Source organism: Rhinoderma darwinii, chromosome 1 (assembly GCF_050947455.1).
Source record: "Rhinoderma darwinii isolate aRhiDar2 chromosome 1, aRhiDar2.hap1, whole genome shotgun sequence".
Lineage (NCBI taxonomy): Eukaryota > Metazoa > Chordata > Amphibia > Anura > Rhinodermatidae > Rhinoderma > Rhinoderma darwinii.
Window position 1 is genome coordinate 471,789,082 of NC_134687.1, and position 16,130 is coordinate 471,805,211.

Below are 16,130 nucleotides of genomic sequence, written 5' to 3' on the forward strand. Positions count from 1 at the left end.
TCTGCAGAATACAATGAGAGTGCATAATCTTCAGGTCAGTGTGTGGGAGGGATGATGCATTTGTGCATGGATCTCAACTAAAGAACCTGTCAAAAGCACTGTAAAGCTTAAATAATACAAAAAGTGCCATATTATAATAGTGCCCCCCCCCCCCCAGTTATGATGTCACTGCTTTCTAACCTTCACTAGACATATTCCTGCTGAAAAAAAGACCTCCTTTTTTTTTTTTTGCACTACTACTCATAAACAGATCCCCTTGTGATTTAGAGGGTTACTTTTACGTATCCATAACTTTAAGGACTTTCTTTTTTGGAGACACTTCAGATCTGAAATATTAGTGCATTGATTATAGACTTAGTAGTGTGATCTGCAGGTACTTACATACAAAGTAGGCAACAAAGTATCTGACATTAATGAGAAATGATCAGTTTAATTCCAATTGCTGACAGCTTCAACTTTTCGTATGTAGCCATTTGTAAGGGGTTTGTTTATTACTGTAAACCTAGAGCTAAGGAAGAGGACTACACCTGGAGAGGTTGTCTTTATGGAAAATATATTATATTCAACACAAATTTTTCTATACAATCTGTTCAACGTAGCCATATAGGGGCTGCTTCTGACATTTTGAATTGCACATTTTTACTTTAAAATTATATAAATCTTGCGGTGGTTTAATTGTTCACTACCGATGCCACCAGAGGTTCTAATGACAGGCAGATATCCTGCTGACAGCCTTCAAGGCTGACATGCCTATCTGGGGCATCCTATAAACCACAAATGAGCCAGGTATAGTGTTCTGTATAATGAACATCATGATAACTTGTTTTACTAACACTTACATATTAGATATGAAGTTCCGAGGGCAGATAGAAATTATGCAGATCATAGACTTTAACAGCATTCTTTCTCTGACAGAAGCAGTCATTTTAATGGGGAGGTTAACCATTACCGCAACATTGCCAAGGATGCATTTAAGTGCTTATGTGATTTCAAAGCAATCACTTAATGGTACAAAGGGTGTTATATAAGGTTCAACATCAAAATTCTACTGCGGAGAGGCTGCGTTCTGGACCTTTCTCATTAAGGAAAGATTGCAAAAGCAAAAAAAATAAAGCAGGCTCACATTCACTCATACAGAACAAGGCTACGACACCAAAATCTAAAGGGCAGAGGAACAGATGAGGACAGATACATAGTTAACAGTTATCATCTACTTGTACAGTGGTAGCATATTTCGCAGTATCCTTCGGATAATTTATTCCTTCATTGGTTGCTGTCCCCAGTCGAATTACAGCTCCCTTTTTCTAATACAGAGATCCAAATCTCTAGCATAGACAGATTTCAAAGATAACATGCTGGCTGCCTGCAATGGCCACTAGAGGGAGCTTACTGCATACTGCTTAGGGTCTGAGCAGCGTTTGCCTTCCGTTTGGGCTTTCCGTTCATCTGTTCCGACAGATGAACAGAAAGACAAACGGAAAGTATCGTTTCCATTTGCAATACCATTAATCTACCATCATGGTAGATTAATCTACCATCAATTTAATCATTAATGGTATTATTATTTTTTTAGTTTGTATCAGTTTACGTCAATTCCGCTAGGTTTCCATTTTTTTCACGGAAACAATAGTGCAGAACACTAACGCAGGCAAACGCTTATGTGAACAGGCCCTTATATATTGTACTACGTAACTACACAGTATACAGTAAGCACATAAGCTCCCTCGAGAAACGTGTCACATGGCATGGTGTATCTGCGATATAAGTCACATGCGGTTTGACACTGAACTTTGACAGAACACTTGAAAAGCGGAAAGCAAGACATGTGGACATGAATTTAACAACTTACAAGCTGTGAGCAAGTTATTTTCACCACATAAATGTTATCTTTATTAAAAAAGTGTAACTAAACTGAAGTGAGCTCTAACTTTGTATTTTTTACTTTAAACTTGGACACTGGCTGAAAAATATAAACATGAACTGAGGAAATAAATATCTCGGGATATGTTATTTGAGAAAAAGCATGAGGTCAGTAAAGCAAAAGATCAGAAAAGAACAAAAATCCTGATACGTAAAGAAACACACAGAATAAGGCTGCTTTGAACAATAATTCAGTTAACAACAATTTTATTAGCATTGTTTATATCTACGTTGTATACAGCAAGAACATTATCTACAGAACAGTGATAATACTATTGCACTAAGGTGATGCAAGATGAGAAAAATATTTGTAGTGTTTTTTAATAAGTTTTAACACTGTGTTGATTCACAAAAACATTTACTGACCCAAAACTGAAAAGTATGATAAATAACCATCTAAACATAATCAGGTTAAGAATTCAACCTTTCCTTGGATTAACATACCTGCTCTGAGTATAGGGACTTTGCCGTAAGCAGTCTATAGTGACAGTTGTGTGTTTTTCTCCATTCTCCATCAGTCTTTGAACTTTCCACTGTTCAGAGTCATCCACTCTCACAGAAATCACTTTGGCGCCAAGAGCAGCTTTGACCCTGCAGAAGAGAGAATATAGGGAAAATGATTTAGCAGCGCATCTCCAATGACAGCTAGCAATGCATCAAAGAACTAACAATGCACAAAGACCTCAGCAGGATGACACCTTCTCTGGATCATTGTTAATGACTGATTCACAACTCAAGATGTGATTACTAACCATGCAAAGGAAGACTGCGGAAAGAGTAAAACAGACATATATAGCTGGCTGAATTAATATGCACAGCAGAAGTGAATGTACAGTATGAACAAAAAGGCAATCAACAGTCATATCATTTTAGAGATATGATCCAATAAATATCAAACCATCCTTGCAAAGTTTTACTACAAGAGGGAGGTGGGGGTAATGTCTACAAGGGGGAGGTGGTGGTCACTGTCTACAATGGGGAGGTGGGGGACTGTATGACATTGTCTACAAGGGGGAGGTAGGGGGCACTGCCTACAATGGGGAGGTGGGTGGCTCTATGGCACTATCTACAAGAGGGAGGTGGGGGTCAGTAGCTAAAAGGGGGAGGTGGGGGCACTGTCTACAAGGGGGAGGCGGGGGCTGTATGGCACTATCTACAAGGGGGGTGTGGGGACTCAAGGGGGTGTGGGGGTGTTCCTCTGTGGGGCTGTATGGCACTGGCTAAAAGGGGGAGTGGGAGGCACTGTCTACAAGGGGAAGGTGAGGGGCTGTATGGTGCTATCTACAAGGGGAAGGTGGAGGGCAGTATCTACAAGGGGGTGGTGGGGGGCACTATTTACAAGAGGGGTGGGGGGCTGTATATCTACAAGGGAATAACGTGGGGGGTACTAACTACAGTTGGGCTGTATGGCACAATCTACAAGGGGGAGTTGGGGGCACTATCTACAAGGGGGCTGTATGGCACTGTATACAAGGGGAAGGGGCACAATCTACAGGGAGCTGTGTGGCACTATCTACAAGGGGGGTGTGACACTATCTACAGAGGGTCTGTATGGCACTATATACAAGGGGCTGTATGACACTATATACAGGGGGCTGTATGGCACTATATACAGGCTAATGTATGGCACTATCTTCATGAGGGCTGTATGTCAGAATATACAGGAGTGCTGTATCGCACAATCTGCAAGTGGGCACTATCTACAAGGGGGTATGTGTGTGGCCCTGAGGGGAGGGAGGCCCAGTCAAAATTTTGCTATGAGGCCCAGTCTAGAGACAACGCTGTTGATATATTGTGCATAGGTGAAGCAATGCACAGGGTCACAAATGAGGTGAAGGTTTCAGAGGCTTGAAGTAGACAAGGATGATAGAGGTACGTGAGTAAAACAGGATGAATGTATGTGATACAAAGGCACATATATCAGTATTATTTGACTGGGGACAAAAATCTAGACCAGGGGGTCAGACTTTTTGGGTAAACAGAAAAGTCTGAGCCAAGTGATCTACCACCGACGTTCTAGACCTATAGACAGTTCCATACAGAGCTATTAAGGAATTTAATGCATGCTTTTTTTTGTCAAATGTTTTTAACATGATTCTTATTTTGGCTTAAAAAAATGTATATACAGCATATGCACCACAACACCACTGTGTGAAACCGACCTACTACTCTGAATGACGGACCTGAATGGTACATACAGTAGAAAATAATCACTATGCAGTCAAGAAAGGGTCATTGCACACAACGGCGTCACAGTATGGAAATGATGCACACAGTGATATCACAGCACAGCAGTATTGTCACATAACAGGGATAATAAATATGATGAAGTCACAGCTAACAGCTTAGGATCAGAGTGATGTCACAGCTCAGGCGTAATACCCCTGATGAAGCCGTTAGCCCAGGGATACGTGTAGGGTTCCACAACCCACATGGAGAAAGAGTATCTAACATGCTTGTTCAGAAGTTTTCTTAACTTTTCTTTGCCAATCTTGCATTTTTGACACTGCATCTCCAGGGTTTGGGGTTCTGAAATTCTTACCCAAATAGTAATAAATTATGTTTTATTTGGTCGCCCAGAAACCTGGTTTTCTTATACACAATTATCAATGTTTTCTTGTTATTTCTTTACTTCTTTGCAGTGACCTGGCTAGTCAATCTTTTATATCACTGTGCATCACACATTCTATTGTTGGTTATTTGCCTCTCTGCTTGTGTGGTATGTTCCCTAACAAATCTAGGTGTAGGTTAGGCACATGTTTGTGACTTTTTTTTAAAAATAAAATCCATATATGAGTAGGTTTCTAAAGGGGTGTCAATGTATGAAAAGTATTATGTTTGGGGTGCTGGATATGTAGTAAAATAGGTCTTTAGAATTGTAAAATGTTTACCAGTCATTCCATATCTGCAGGTATTTGTTAAATTACCCTCTCCAGTGCCACACTATTAAAGTTTTTGCAGCATTTATGAGATGTGGTACAATAGATTCTGGGTTAATATGTTGATAGGTAGCATCTATGTTAAGGCTACATTCACACGACAATGAAAAACGGCCGTGTGACGGCCATTTTTTTAACGGCCGTCACGCAGCAGTTTTCAGAACAATGAGGTTCTATGGGTGTATTTACATGGCCGTTTTTATAACGGCCCGTGAATACTGGCTGTCAAAAATAGGACATGTCCTATTTTGGCCCGTTTTTACGGCCCAATGGCTCCAATAGTACTCAACGGATCAGTTTTCTCTAGAAGTGGAATCCCCGGGCAGAGCATCCCCGGGCAGAGCACTCCAAGAGGGAGCTACAGTGGTGCTATCTACAGGAGGGGTGTTATCTACAGGGTGGGTGCTATTTACAGGAAAGTGGTGGTGCTATCTACAGGGGGGTGGGGGTTGCTATCTTTAGTGGGGTGAGTGGTGCTATCTATGGGGAGTGTGGCACTATCCAGGGGGTGTGTGGCACTATCTAGGGGGGTGGCACTATCTAGGGGAGGTGTGGCACTATCTAGGGGAGGTGTGGCACTATCTAGGAGAGGGGTGGCACTATATGGGGTGTAGTACTATCTGCAGGGTACACTGTTACGCTATCTACATGGGCACTGTGTGTGGCACTATCTACATGGACACTTTGGCACTATGTGGGCACTATGTCACTTTATATGTGGGCATTATGTCACTTTATATGTGGGCACTGTGGCACTATCTACAGTGGGAACTGTGGCACTATGTGGGCACTGTGGTACTATGTGGACACCATCACTATCTATGTGAGCACTATCTACAGGGGCATTGTGGCACGATCTCTATGGGAAATGTGGTGTTTTCAGGGGGTTGGGACAAAAAAAAACCTAACAAATGAAATCCATACATTTTTTTTAATGGCCATGAAAAACGGATGACAAACGGATGACAAACGGCCCTTAAAAATGGACAGTCGTGTAAATGTAGCCTTAGCAATACAAGTTCTGGTGTAAAGATAATATTTATAACCAAAAATGTATTTAGGATTGTTTGAATAGTTTGTCAAAATGGACGAATTGCCGTGCAATTGAACCATACATATAACAGGGAGCCTTTGTCTTTATTACATCTGCAACAAGTAGGAGTATATGTTTGTGCATTTTTAAAAGTTTTTTTTTTCTCATGGCAGTTTTCATCTCATTGTTATAGAATAGAGAATTTGTAATGATTGAAGAGGTGCTTTCTCATATGCTTGTTTTTTTTTTAGTTGGTACGGATATAGCATAGGAATAATAAACATGGTGATAAACTTAAATAATATTGCACACAGTTATGTCACAGTATAGGGATAATAAACAGTGATGTCCCAATACAGAGGAAAAACTACAACCTCTGCACCCCCTTTAATTGTGATGATTCCAGATGTGATCTAATTAACAAGGGACATGTGCATTATATGTCAGTTACAGGTGCACCTCAGAACCGTGTGCCAACCACAGATGTCACCAAGACAGAGGTACAATATGACTGCGCTCCAGGAATGAATGGCATGCATAATTACCCAATTGGAGGTACTAGTGTGCCAACCTTAGATTCCTTAATAGTTCCTGCTAGAAAGGCACTTATTAAAGCCACATATGCCCCCATAATATCATGCACCACCACACATGCCACCATAACAATATGCCAGCCACAGATACAGCTATGAAGTTTGACGGCCTAACAGGCTCCTATAACAGTATATAGGCCACAGAAGCCCCCATAATAGTATGCCATCCACAGATGTTTACCTGCTACTGTGTGCCCATTTACTCCAGGAGACAATCTCACAGCTACCTAATCCAATATATGAAAAAAATAATACCCACACTTCTTATATATATACATATATATATATAGTTTTAAGTTAAAGGAAGTAAAATAAACTTTTTCCTCGAAGTATCTACAGTTGCAAAAAGTCACAGTATAAAAAAATCATATACACGCCCACACAGTACATTTATTTAAAAAAAATATGGTTGAAAACTTAAATGACATTCATATTAGTGTGATTTACCAAGCATATATCAAATTCCAGCTAATGTATTCAGGATAATAGAGGATAAAAGGTAAGTACAGTATTTTATGTTTAAGCAGGGCACATGCACAACAGTAAGTAATAATAATAGTCAATTTACTTCATAGGCATAAATCTAAAGTGATTTGTTTCTGACTAAGAAAATTTGCCAGCAAAACTTTAGTATTAAGCAAATGGAAAATGTTTTCTTGCAAATGTTTTAAGTAACATTGCACTTACATAATTGTTATACATTGAGTGTACAAAATTGACTATATCATCTTAATTGAATGAGTTATGACTCCCATCCAGAGCAGCCAATACAGTAAAATATATTATTTACATATTCCATAAGAAAATAGATTACATTAATAGAAATACTGGGATCCTCAATGGGTTGCATTAAAATGATTGGCAAATCCCAATTTGTTATCTTCTACATTTGCTATATTACTGGCATGCTGATTTAATCTATGTAGAGAAGTGTTTTAACACACCGTGGATTTGAAGAGTTCTTATGTTAATCATTTTAGAGAAAAGGTTATTATTTTTGGTCAAAACATGTTCATTTATAAGGTCTACCACTAGAGGCACCAATCAATCAACAGTGACAGTGAAATGAAAAACATGTTCTGACCTAAATGTCCTAAGAAATAAAAAGAAAAACACTTCTTTCTACCCAGAAATCTACCCATAATATTGTGTCTATATTGCATTCCATGCACTTTTATGTTCCTGAAAGTCAATCACCAGCCAAAAACTACCCCTTTGCTCCCCAAATCTTTCTTATAGGTTGCCAGTGTCATTCATTTCCAAAGAGGGAAGAGGGGTTTAATTAATTCCATACAATAAACCAGAAGTTTCACTCAGGGCTGCTATTAAAAACATCTAGACCCCATACAGGCAAATGGTCAGTGCCCCTGAACTCCGTATTACTGTATGTCTATCAAGCTCCATCATGTACCCTATTGTGTACATTTGGTGGGCAACCCTTCTTTTCAAGCACAGTGAACCACAGATTATGGAATAAAGGGGAATAAAATTATTTATGCGCACTCTCACTTCCATACCATATACTTATTGGAAGGGGACAGAATACTAATTGGGGCATGTGCACGCACAATTATATGAAATTAAGCACACCATGTTGGTAGCAAAGTGTTCACATTATTGCCTATTAAATATGGCACTTTCATTTTAAAGGTCAAATTTTGCAGAATTCCACAGGTGGGTTTGTCCATTAGTCGCCTGGGTCCCTGATAATAGTACCACCTGTACTGCCCTAATGGCGGCCCTGGTCCCAGTAACTGCTTAATCTGAGTGTCACAACCTACCAGGGCCTACCACGCGTGTGCTAGGCCCTTCACTTGGCGCCACCACCATTACCATATAAACTTACCCTTCCTCCTTTTGACTGGTCCTCTTCACTTACGGGTGCAATGCTAACTCCTGATGCTTTTTAGCGTCAGGACATTGTATGCACGGCGCAGATAACGTCCTGGTGCTGAATGGCATCAGGAGCTAGTGCTGCGCCTGCAGGTGAAAAGGACTCGACTCAGGAGCGGTGACTGGGTAACTAAGCCTATCATGTATGATACGCTCTGCTGGGACCCTGTATCTAAACCTGCCTATCATGTGTGATACTCTCTGCTGAAGCCCTGTATCTAAGCCTATCATGTGGGACACTGTCCGCTGTGGTCTGAATCTAATTCTGTCATGTACGATATTGTCTACTGGGGGCCTCTATCTAAGCTAATTATGTGTAATACTGTCTGCTTGGGCCCAGTATCAGAGCTTATGGTGTGTGATACTGTCTGCTGTGGCCCTCTATCTAAGCCTATCGTATGTAGTACTGTTTGCTGGGGTATCTGAGTCTAAGCCTATCATGTGTGATACTGTCTGCTGGGGTCTGTATCTAAGCAGAACCGGCTCCAGGTTTATGTGGGCCCTTGGGTGAAAACGTCTCAGTGGGAGAATATATTCATCAGCACTTACCTGCAACAGTCTTACACTGCAGATCCCCCCTCCCCCAGCAAATTTCCACTCAGTACATAAATACCTTCCCAGAACCAAGCTTATACCATAAATACAGAACCAGAACCAAGATCAGTACATAAATACAGCCCCAGAACCCAGCTCAATACATAAATACAGCACCAGAACCAGGCTCAATATATAAATACAGCACCAGATCAAAACTCAGTACATACAATGCATTCGGAAAGTCTTCAGACAATTTAACTTTTTTCACATTTTGTTATATTGAGGCCTTGTGCTAAAATAAAAAAAGTCAAGTTTTTCCCTCATCATTCTACACTCAATACTCCATAATGACAAAGTGAAAACAGAATTTTAGACATTTTTGCAAATTTATAAAAAATTAAAACCTCAAATTTTGCTTGGACATAAGTATTTAGACCCTTTCCTATGACACTAGAAATCTAGCTCTGGGGGCCTCATATTTATCTAGATTATCTTTGTGTTTCTACATCTTAATTGGAGTCCAACCTGTGGCAAATGTATCTGATTGGACATGATTTGGAAAGACACACCCCTGTCTATATATGGTCTCACAGCTGACAATGCATATCAGAGCAAAACCCAAGCCATGAGTAGGAAGGAACTGCCTGTAGAGCTCGGAGACAGGATTGTATGGAGGCACCGATCTGGAGAAGGGCACAAAAAACTTTCTGCTGCCCAAGAGCACAGTGTCCCCCATAATTCTTAAATGGAAGAAGTTTGAAACAACCTGGAATCTTCCTAGAGCTGGCTGCCCCACCAAAGTAAGTAATCTGGGGAGAAAGGTCTTGCTAAGAGTATGTTCACACGCCCTATTTACGGACATAATTCAGGCGTTTTACGTTGGAGCCGTTTTTCATTGACTCCATTGAAAAACAGCTCCAATTACGTCCGTAATGGATGCCGCAAAAAACGCAAGTACGAGCAATTACGTCTGAAATTCAGGAGCTGTTTTCGCCTGAAAACAGCTCCATAATTTCAGACATAATTGCCGTTGCCGTGTGAACATACCCTTAGAGAGCTGAGCAAGAACTCAATGGTCACTCTGGCTGAGCTCCAAAGATCCTGTGTGCAGATGGGAGAAACTTCCAGGAGGTCAAACATCACTACAAAACTCCACTAATCTAGGCTTTATTGCAGAGTGGCCAGAAAGAAGCCTTGCCTCAGTAAAAGACTCATGAAAGCCCGCCTGAAGTTTGCAAAAAAGCACCTAAAGGACTCTCAGACTGTGAGAAACAAGATTCTGTGGTCTGATAGAACCCAGATTGAACTTTATGGCCACAATTATAAGCGTCATGTCTGGAGGAAACCAGGCACTGCTCATCACCTGCCTAATACCATCCCTACAGTGAAGCATGGTGTTGGCCGGATCATCCCTTGGGGGTGTTTTGCAGCGGCTGGGACAGGGAGACTGGTGAGGGTTAAGGGAAAGATGAATGGAGCAAAGTACAGAGATATTCTTAAAGAAAACCTGATCCAGACTCCTCTGGACCTCAGAATGGGCTGAAGGTTAATCTTCAAACAAGACAATGACCCTAAGCACACAGCCAAGACAACGCAGGAGTGGCTTAGATACAACTCTGTGAATGTACTTGAATGGCCAGTCAGAGCCTGACTTGAACCCAATCGAGCATCTCTTTAGAGACCTGAAAATGGCTGTCCACAGAAGGTCCCCATCCAACACGACAGAGCTTGAGAGGATCTGCAGAGAAGAATGGCAGTAAAATTCCCAAATCCAGATGTGTAAACCTTGCGGCATCATACCCAAGAAGACTGGAGGCTGTTATCGCGGCCAAAAGTGCTTCAACTAAATACTGAGTAAAGCACACGTGTCAAACCTGTGGCCCTCAAGCTGTTGAAAAACTACAACTCCCAGCAAGCCTTAAAAGCATGCAGCAACAAGGGAATGCTTGGGAGTTGTAGTTTTGCAACAGCTGGGGGGCCACAGGTCTGACACCACTGGAGTAAAGAGTCTGAATACTTATGTCAATGCCATATTTTAGTTTTTCCTTTTCAATAAATTAGCAAAGATTACTAACATTCGTTTTCAATTTGTCATTATGGGGTATTGAGTGCATAATGGCTTTTTTTTTTATTCTAGCACAAGGCCTCGACATAACAAAATGTGAAAAATCTAAAGGGTCGGAAGACTTTCTGATTGCACTGTATATACAGTACAAGATCCACGCTCAGTACAAATATAAAATACCAGAACCAAGCTCAGTACATATATTCAGCACCAGAACAAAACTCAGTACATAAACACAGCACCAGAAACAAGTCTCAGTACATAAATACATCACCAGAAGAAAGCTCAGTACATATATATACAGCACCAAAACCAAGCTCAGTATATAAATACAGCAAAAGAACCAGGCTCTGTACATATGTACAGTACCAGAACAAAGCTCAGTGCATAACTACAGCACCAAAACAAAGCTCAGAACATATATACAGTGAAGGAAATAAGTATTTGATCCCTTGCTGATTTTGTAAGTTTGCCCACTGTCAAAGACATGAACAGTCTAGAATTTTTAGGCTAGGTTAATTTTACCAGTGAGAGATAGATTATCTAAAAAAAAACAAAAAAACAGAAGATCACATAGTCAAAATTAGATATATTTATTTGCATTGTGCACAGAGAAATAAGTATTTGATCCCTTTGGCAAACAAGACTTAATACTTGGTGGCAAAACCCTTGTTGGCAAGCACAGCAGTCAGACGTTTTTTGTAGTTGATGATGAGGTTTGCACACATGTTAGATGGAATTTTGGCCCACTCCTCTTTGCAGATCATCTGTAAATCATTACGATTTTGAGGCTGTCGCTTGGCAACTCGGATCTTCAGCTCCCTTCCTAAGTTTTCAATGGGATTAAGGTCTGGAGACTGGCTAGGCCACTCCATGACCTTAATGTGCTTCTTTTTGAGCCACTCCTTTGTTGCCTTGGCTGTATGTTTCGGGTCATTGTCGTGCTGGAAGACCCAGCCACGAGCCATTTTTAAGGAGGTTGTCACTCAGGATTTGACGGTACATGGCTCCATCCATTCTCCCATTGATGCGGTGAAGTAGTCCTGTGCCCTTAGCAGAGAAACACCCCCAAAACATAATGTTTCCACCTCCATGCTTGACAGTGGGAACGGTGTTCTTTGGGTCATAGGCAGCATTTCTCTTCCTCCAAACACGACGAGTTGAGTTAATGCCAAAGAGCTCAATTTTACTCTCATCTGACCACAGCACCTTCTCCCAATCACTCTCAGAATCATTCAGATGTTCATTTGCAAACTTCAGACGGGCCTGTACATGTGCCTTCTTGAGCAGGGGGACCTTGCGGGCACTGCAGGATTTTAATCCATTATGGCATAATGTGTTACCAATGGTTTTCTTGGTGACTGTGGTCCCAGCTGCCTTGAGATCATTAACAAGTTCCCCCCGTTTAGTTTTCGGCTGAGCTCTCACCTTCCTCAGGATCAAGGATACCCCACAAGGTGAGATTTTGCATGGAGCCCTAGATCGATGTCGATTGACAGTCATTTTGTATGTCTTCCATTACTATTGCACCAACAGTTGTCTCCTTCTCACCCAGCGTCTTACTTATGGTTTTGTAACCCCTTCCAGCCTTGTGCAGGTCTATGATCTTGTCCCTGACATCCTTAGAAAGCTCTTTGGTCTTGCCCATGTTGTAGAGGTTAGAGTCAGACTGATTAATTGAGTCTGTGGACAGGAGTCTTTTATACAGGTGACCATTTAAGACAGCTGTCTTTAATGCAGGCACCAAGTTGAGTTGGAGCGTGTAACTGGTCTGTAGGAGGCTGAACTCTTAATGGTTGGTAGGGGATCAAATACTTATTTCTCTGTGCACAATGCAAATAAATATATATAATTTTGACTATGTGATTTTCTTTTTTTTTTTTAAATATAATCTATCTCTCACTGGTAAAATTAACGTAGCCTAAAAATTCTAGACTGTTCATGACTTTGACAGTGGACAAACTTATAAAATCAGCAAGGGATGAAATACTTATTTCCTTCACTGTATAGCACTAGAATAAAGCTTAGTACATAAATATATTAGCAGCTCAAATGCAGCTCAGTACAAGAATCATTTGTAAACTTAGATTAGCACCTGCCATATAAGTTTGTACAGAGAAAAAAACTACCGCTCCCAGTGTGGAATGAACAATGGTAAGGATATACTGGGAGTTGCTGTATCGCATAAAGAAAAATGCTACCACCCATCATTTGGCTGAAGATCATACAGTGACTATTGTACTGATGAGTCAGAGGGAGAATAAACAATTACATCACGGGTGACGTCTTCTGAGATTTTAGTCATTCTTTTTCTCATTTCTTCTCCATTCGATCCAGAACTCCATGACGACTTCTCACGGCCACATCTAATTTTTGCAGAGTTAGCCACTCAGATGTCGGCACCTCACTTTTCAAACACTTACGCGCCTATAAACTGAGATAAAATTTTAGTGGTGCCACACACTATGCCCCTAAATATAAATGCACCATACGCTGTACCCCTGAATATAATAGTACCATACACTGTGCCCCTGAATACAATTATGTCAAACACTGTAAAGTAAAGCACCACACACAGTGCCCCCTGTAGATTGTGCCACTCACAATGCCCCCAGTAGATAGTGCCACTCACAGTGCCCCCTATAGATAGTGCGACTGACAATGCCCCCTGTACATAGTACCATTTACAATGCCACATTAGATAGCGCCACACACAATGCCCCTGTAGATAGTGCCCCACATAGAGCCCCATGTAGAAAGTGCCAATCACAATGCCCCTTGTGTATAGTGCCTCTCATAGAGCCCCTGTAGTTAGTGCCCCTTATAGAGCCCCTTGTAGATAGTACCATTCACAATGCCCCCTGTAGATAGTGCCCCTAATACAGCCCCCTGTAAATATAATAACAATTAATCAATATGTCTCATGTACTCCAAAATAGAACCAATTAAAATGACACCTCGAGCTGCAGAAACAAGCGCACATATGGCTACATTGACGGAAAAATACAAAAGTTATGGCTATTAAAATGCGGCAATGCAAAAACAAAATAGTTGTTTTTTTTATTGTGCAAAAGCAGTAAAACATAAAAAACGTATACATGGTTACGCCATAATTGTACAGACTCCTAGATTAAAGCTAAAATGTTTACGCCACATAGTGAACTGCGTAAATTTAAAACACAAAAAACAATGGTGGAATAGATGGGTTTTTTTTCAGTTCCCTCCCCCCGAAAAAGTTATTAAAAGTTATTTAATATATTATATGTAACCAAAAATGCTGCTACTGAAAAATACAACTCGCTCTGCAAAAAACAAGCCATCATACGGCTATGTAAACGGGAGAATAAAAAAGTTATAACTCTTGGTCATAAAGGCCAAAATAGGCCTGATGCTTAAGGGGTTAATATTATGGCTGATCGGTGTATATTAATATGCAAAGAATGATTATGACAATAATGGTTATGACCAGGGCCACCATCAGGGAAGTACTGTTGTCAGGAGCCCAAAACAATAATGGACCCAAGCTCACCTGTGGGCTGCTATGATGTTTTAAAATAAAAGTGCCCTGTTTAATAGTCAATGATGTGAACACCGCGTTTCCAACATTTTGGACTTAATTTCACAATGTTAGGCAGGTGGATTTAATGTTATGGCTGACTAGTGTACTTTCTGCAGAGCATTCACATTCACAGATGACAGCTGTCGAAGACATTAGAAAGCTTATGTGTAGGTAAACTGGAAAGTTATATGTTCCAATGGACTTGTTGCTTCACAACACCTAGAACCAGTAGCCTGGTGTAATGTCTGTGGTTGCGGGCTGTCAGCTCCAGTCCCCTCATGAAAGCCACAGCCAAAATTCGGCAAGCGCTGGCCCCAGCCTCCTCCTCAGAAGACGCGTCCACTCACCTCAGCCGGATCCCGTAGGGGCAGCGCGCGCACCGGACCTTTTGACGAACTTTGACCCGTGAGTACCCTGGACTATAGAGGGGACCAGCCCCCTGCTTCGATGCCTGAGCATTGTTGTTGTTGTTTCCTAGTTTGACTATGTGATGGCCTAGTGTGTTACCTGTTCCTGTACCTGTTCCAGTTCCTGTACCTGTTCCTGTTCCTAGAATTCCATACCATCCTGGTCGAGCATTGTGCTGTGCCAAAGTCGTGTCGTGCTGTATCCACGTCTGACCTGCTTCACCTCGCCTGACGTCTACCTGCTGCCTAGTCCCATTTGAGCCTGCCTTGCTGCTGTCTGAACTGCCACAGGTACCTATACGAACTATAGACATTCACCAGTGCCCTGTTGGCCAGCTGCCTTACCGCCATGGCGGCATGGCCCAGTGGATCCACAGACCCTTCGTGACAGTATGCTCAGGCCATGGACACCGCTGGTTGATTCAAGACCATGACGACGTCACAGGAGATGCGAGCGGATATGCTGGACATCCGGTCTCGACAGGACCAACTCCTCCAGTCGTTAAACATCCTTGCACGTCAGCACGAGGCACCAGCTGCTGTTTCTCCTACTACACCTCTTGGCAGTGTTGACCCGCGTGTTTCTTTGCCACTTCCTGACCGCTATGATGGAGAATCAAGTACCTGTTGTGCATTTCTTAATCAATGCCAGATCCACTTCAGCCTGTATAGTAGGACATTTTCGTCTGATGGCGCAAGGGTCGCTTTCATCATTTCTCTCCTCACCGGCAAAGCTCTTGCATGGGCGAACCCTATCAGGGAGAGACAAGGTCCAGAGACACGTGACTTCCAAGCCTTCCTCCGGACTTTTCGCATGGTGTTTGAGGAGCTTGAACGAGTCTCATCTGCAGCAGCATCTTTGATTAACCTACGCCAAGGAGACACCTCTGTGAGGGAGTACACCATCCTCTTCCGCACCCTGGAACAATGAGGCTCTGGTGGCTGCATTCTGGCATGGACTAGCTTCTAGAATTAAGGACAAACTTGCCGCTCGGGATCTGCTGTCTACCCTGGATGACCTCATCCTTCTGTCTGCTCATATTGATATACGGATCCGAGAATGCCTCCCAGAGGTTTGACGGGAGGGAGCCCTTCCCAGTTTGGCTCCTACTTTGCAGCAACCCCTGCTGTCCTCAGATGTCGATCCCACTAAGGAATCTGTGATAAGGGACCAGTGTAAATTA

General features: G+C 41.8%; 1 protein-coding gene across 1 annotated transcript in view; it reads right to left on the reverse strand.

Annotated features, from left to right (window-relative positions):
- Positions 1-16,130, reverse strand: part of TMEM132B (transmembrane protein 132B) — a 690,505-nt gene that overhangs the window by 343,762 nt on the left and 330,613 nt on the right. The window contains exon 3 of the mRNA XM_075833460.1: positions 2,365-2,511. Within this exon, the coding sequence (XP_075689575.1) occupies positions 2,365-2,511 (147 nt within the window). The remainder of the gene's footprint in view (positions 1-2,364; positions 2,512-16,130) is intronic.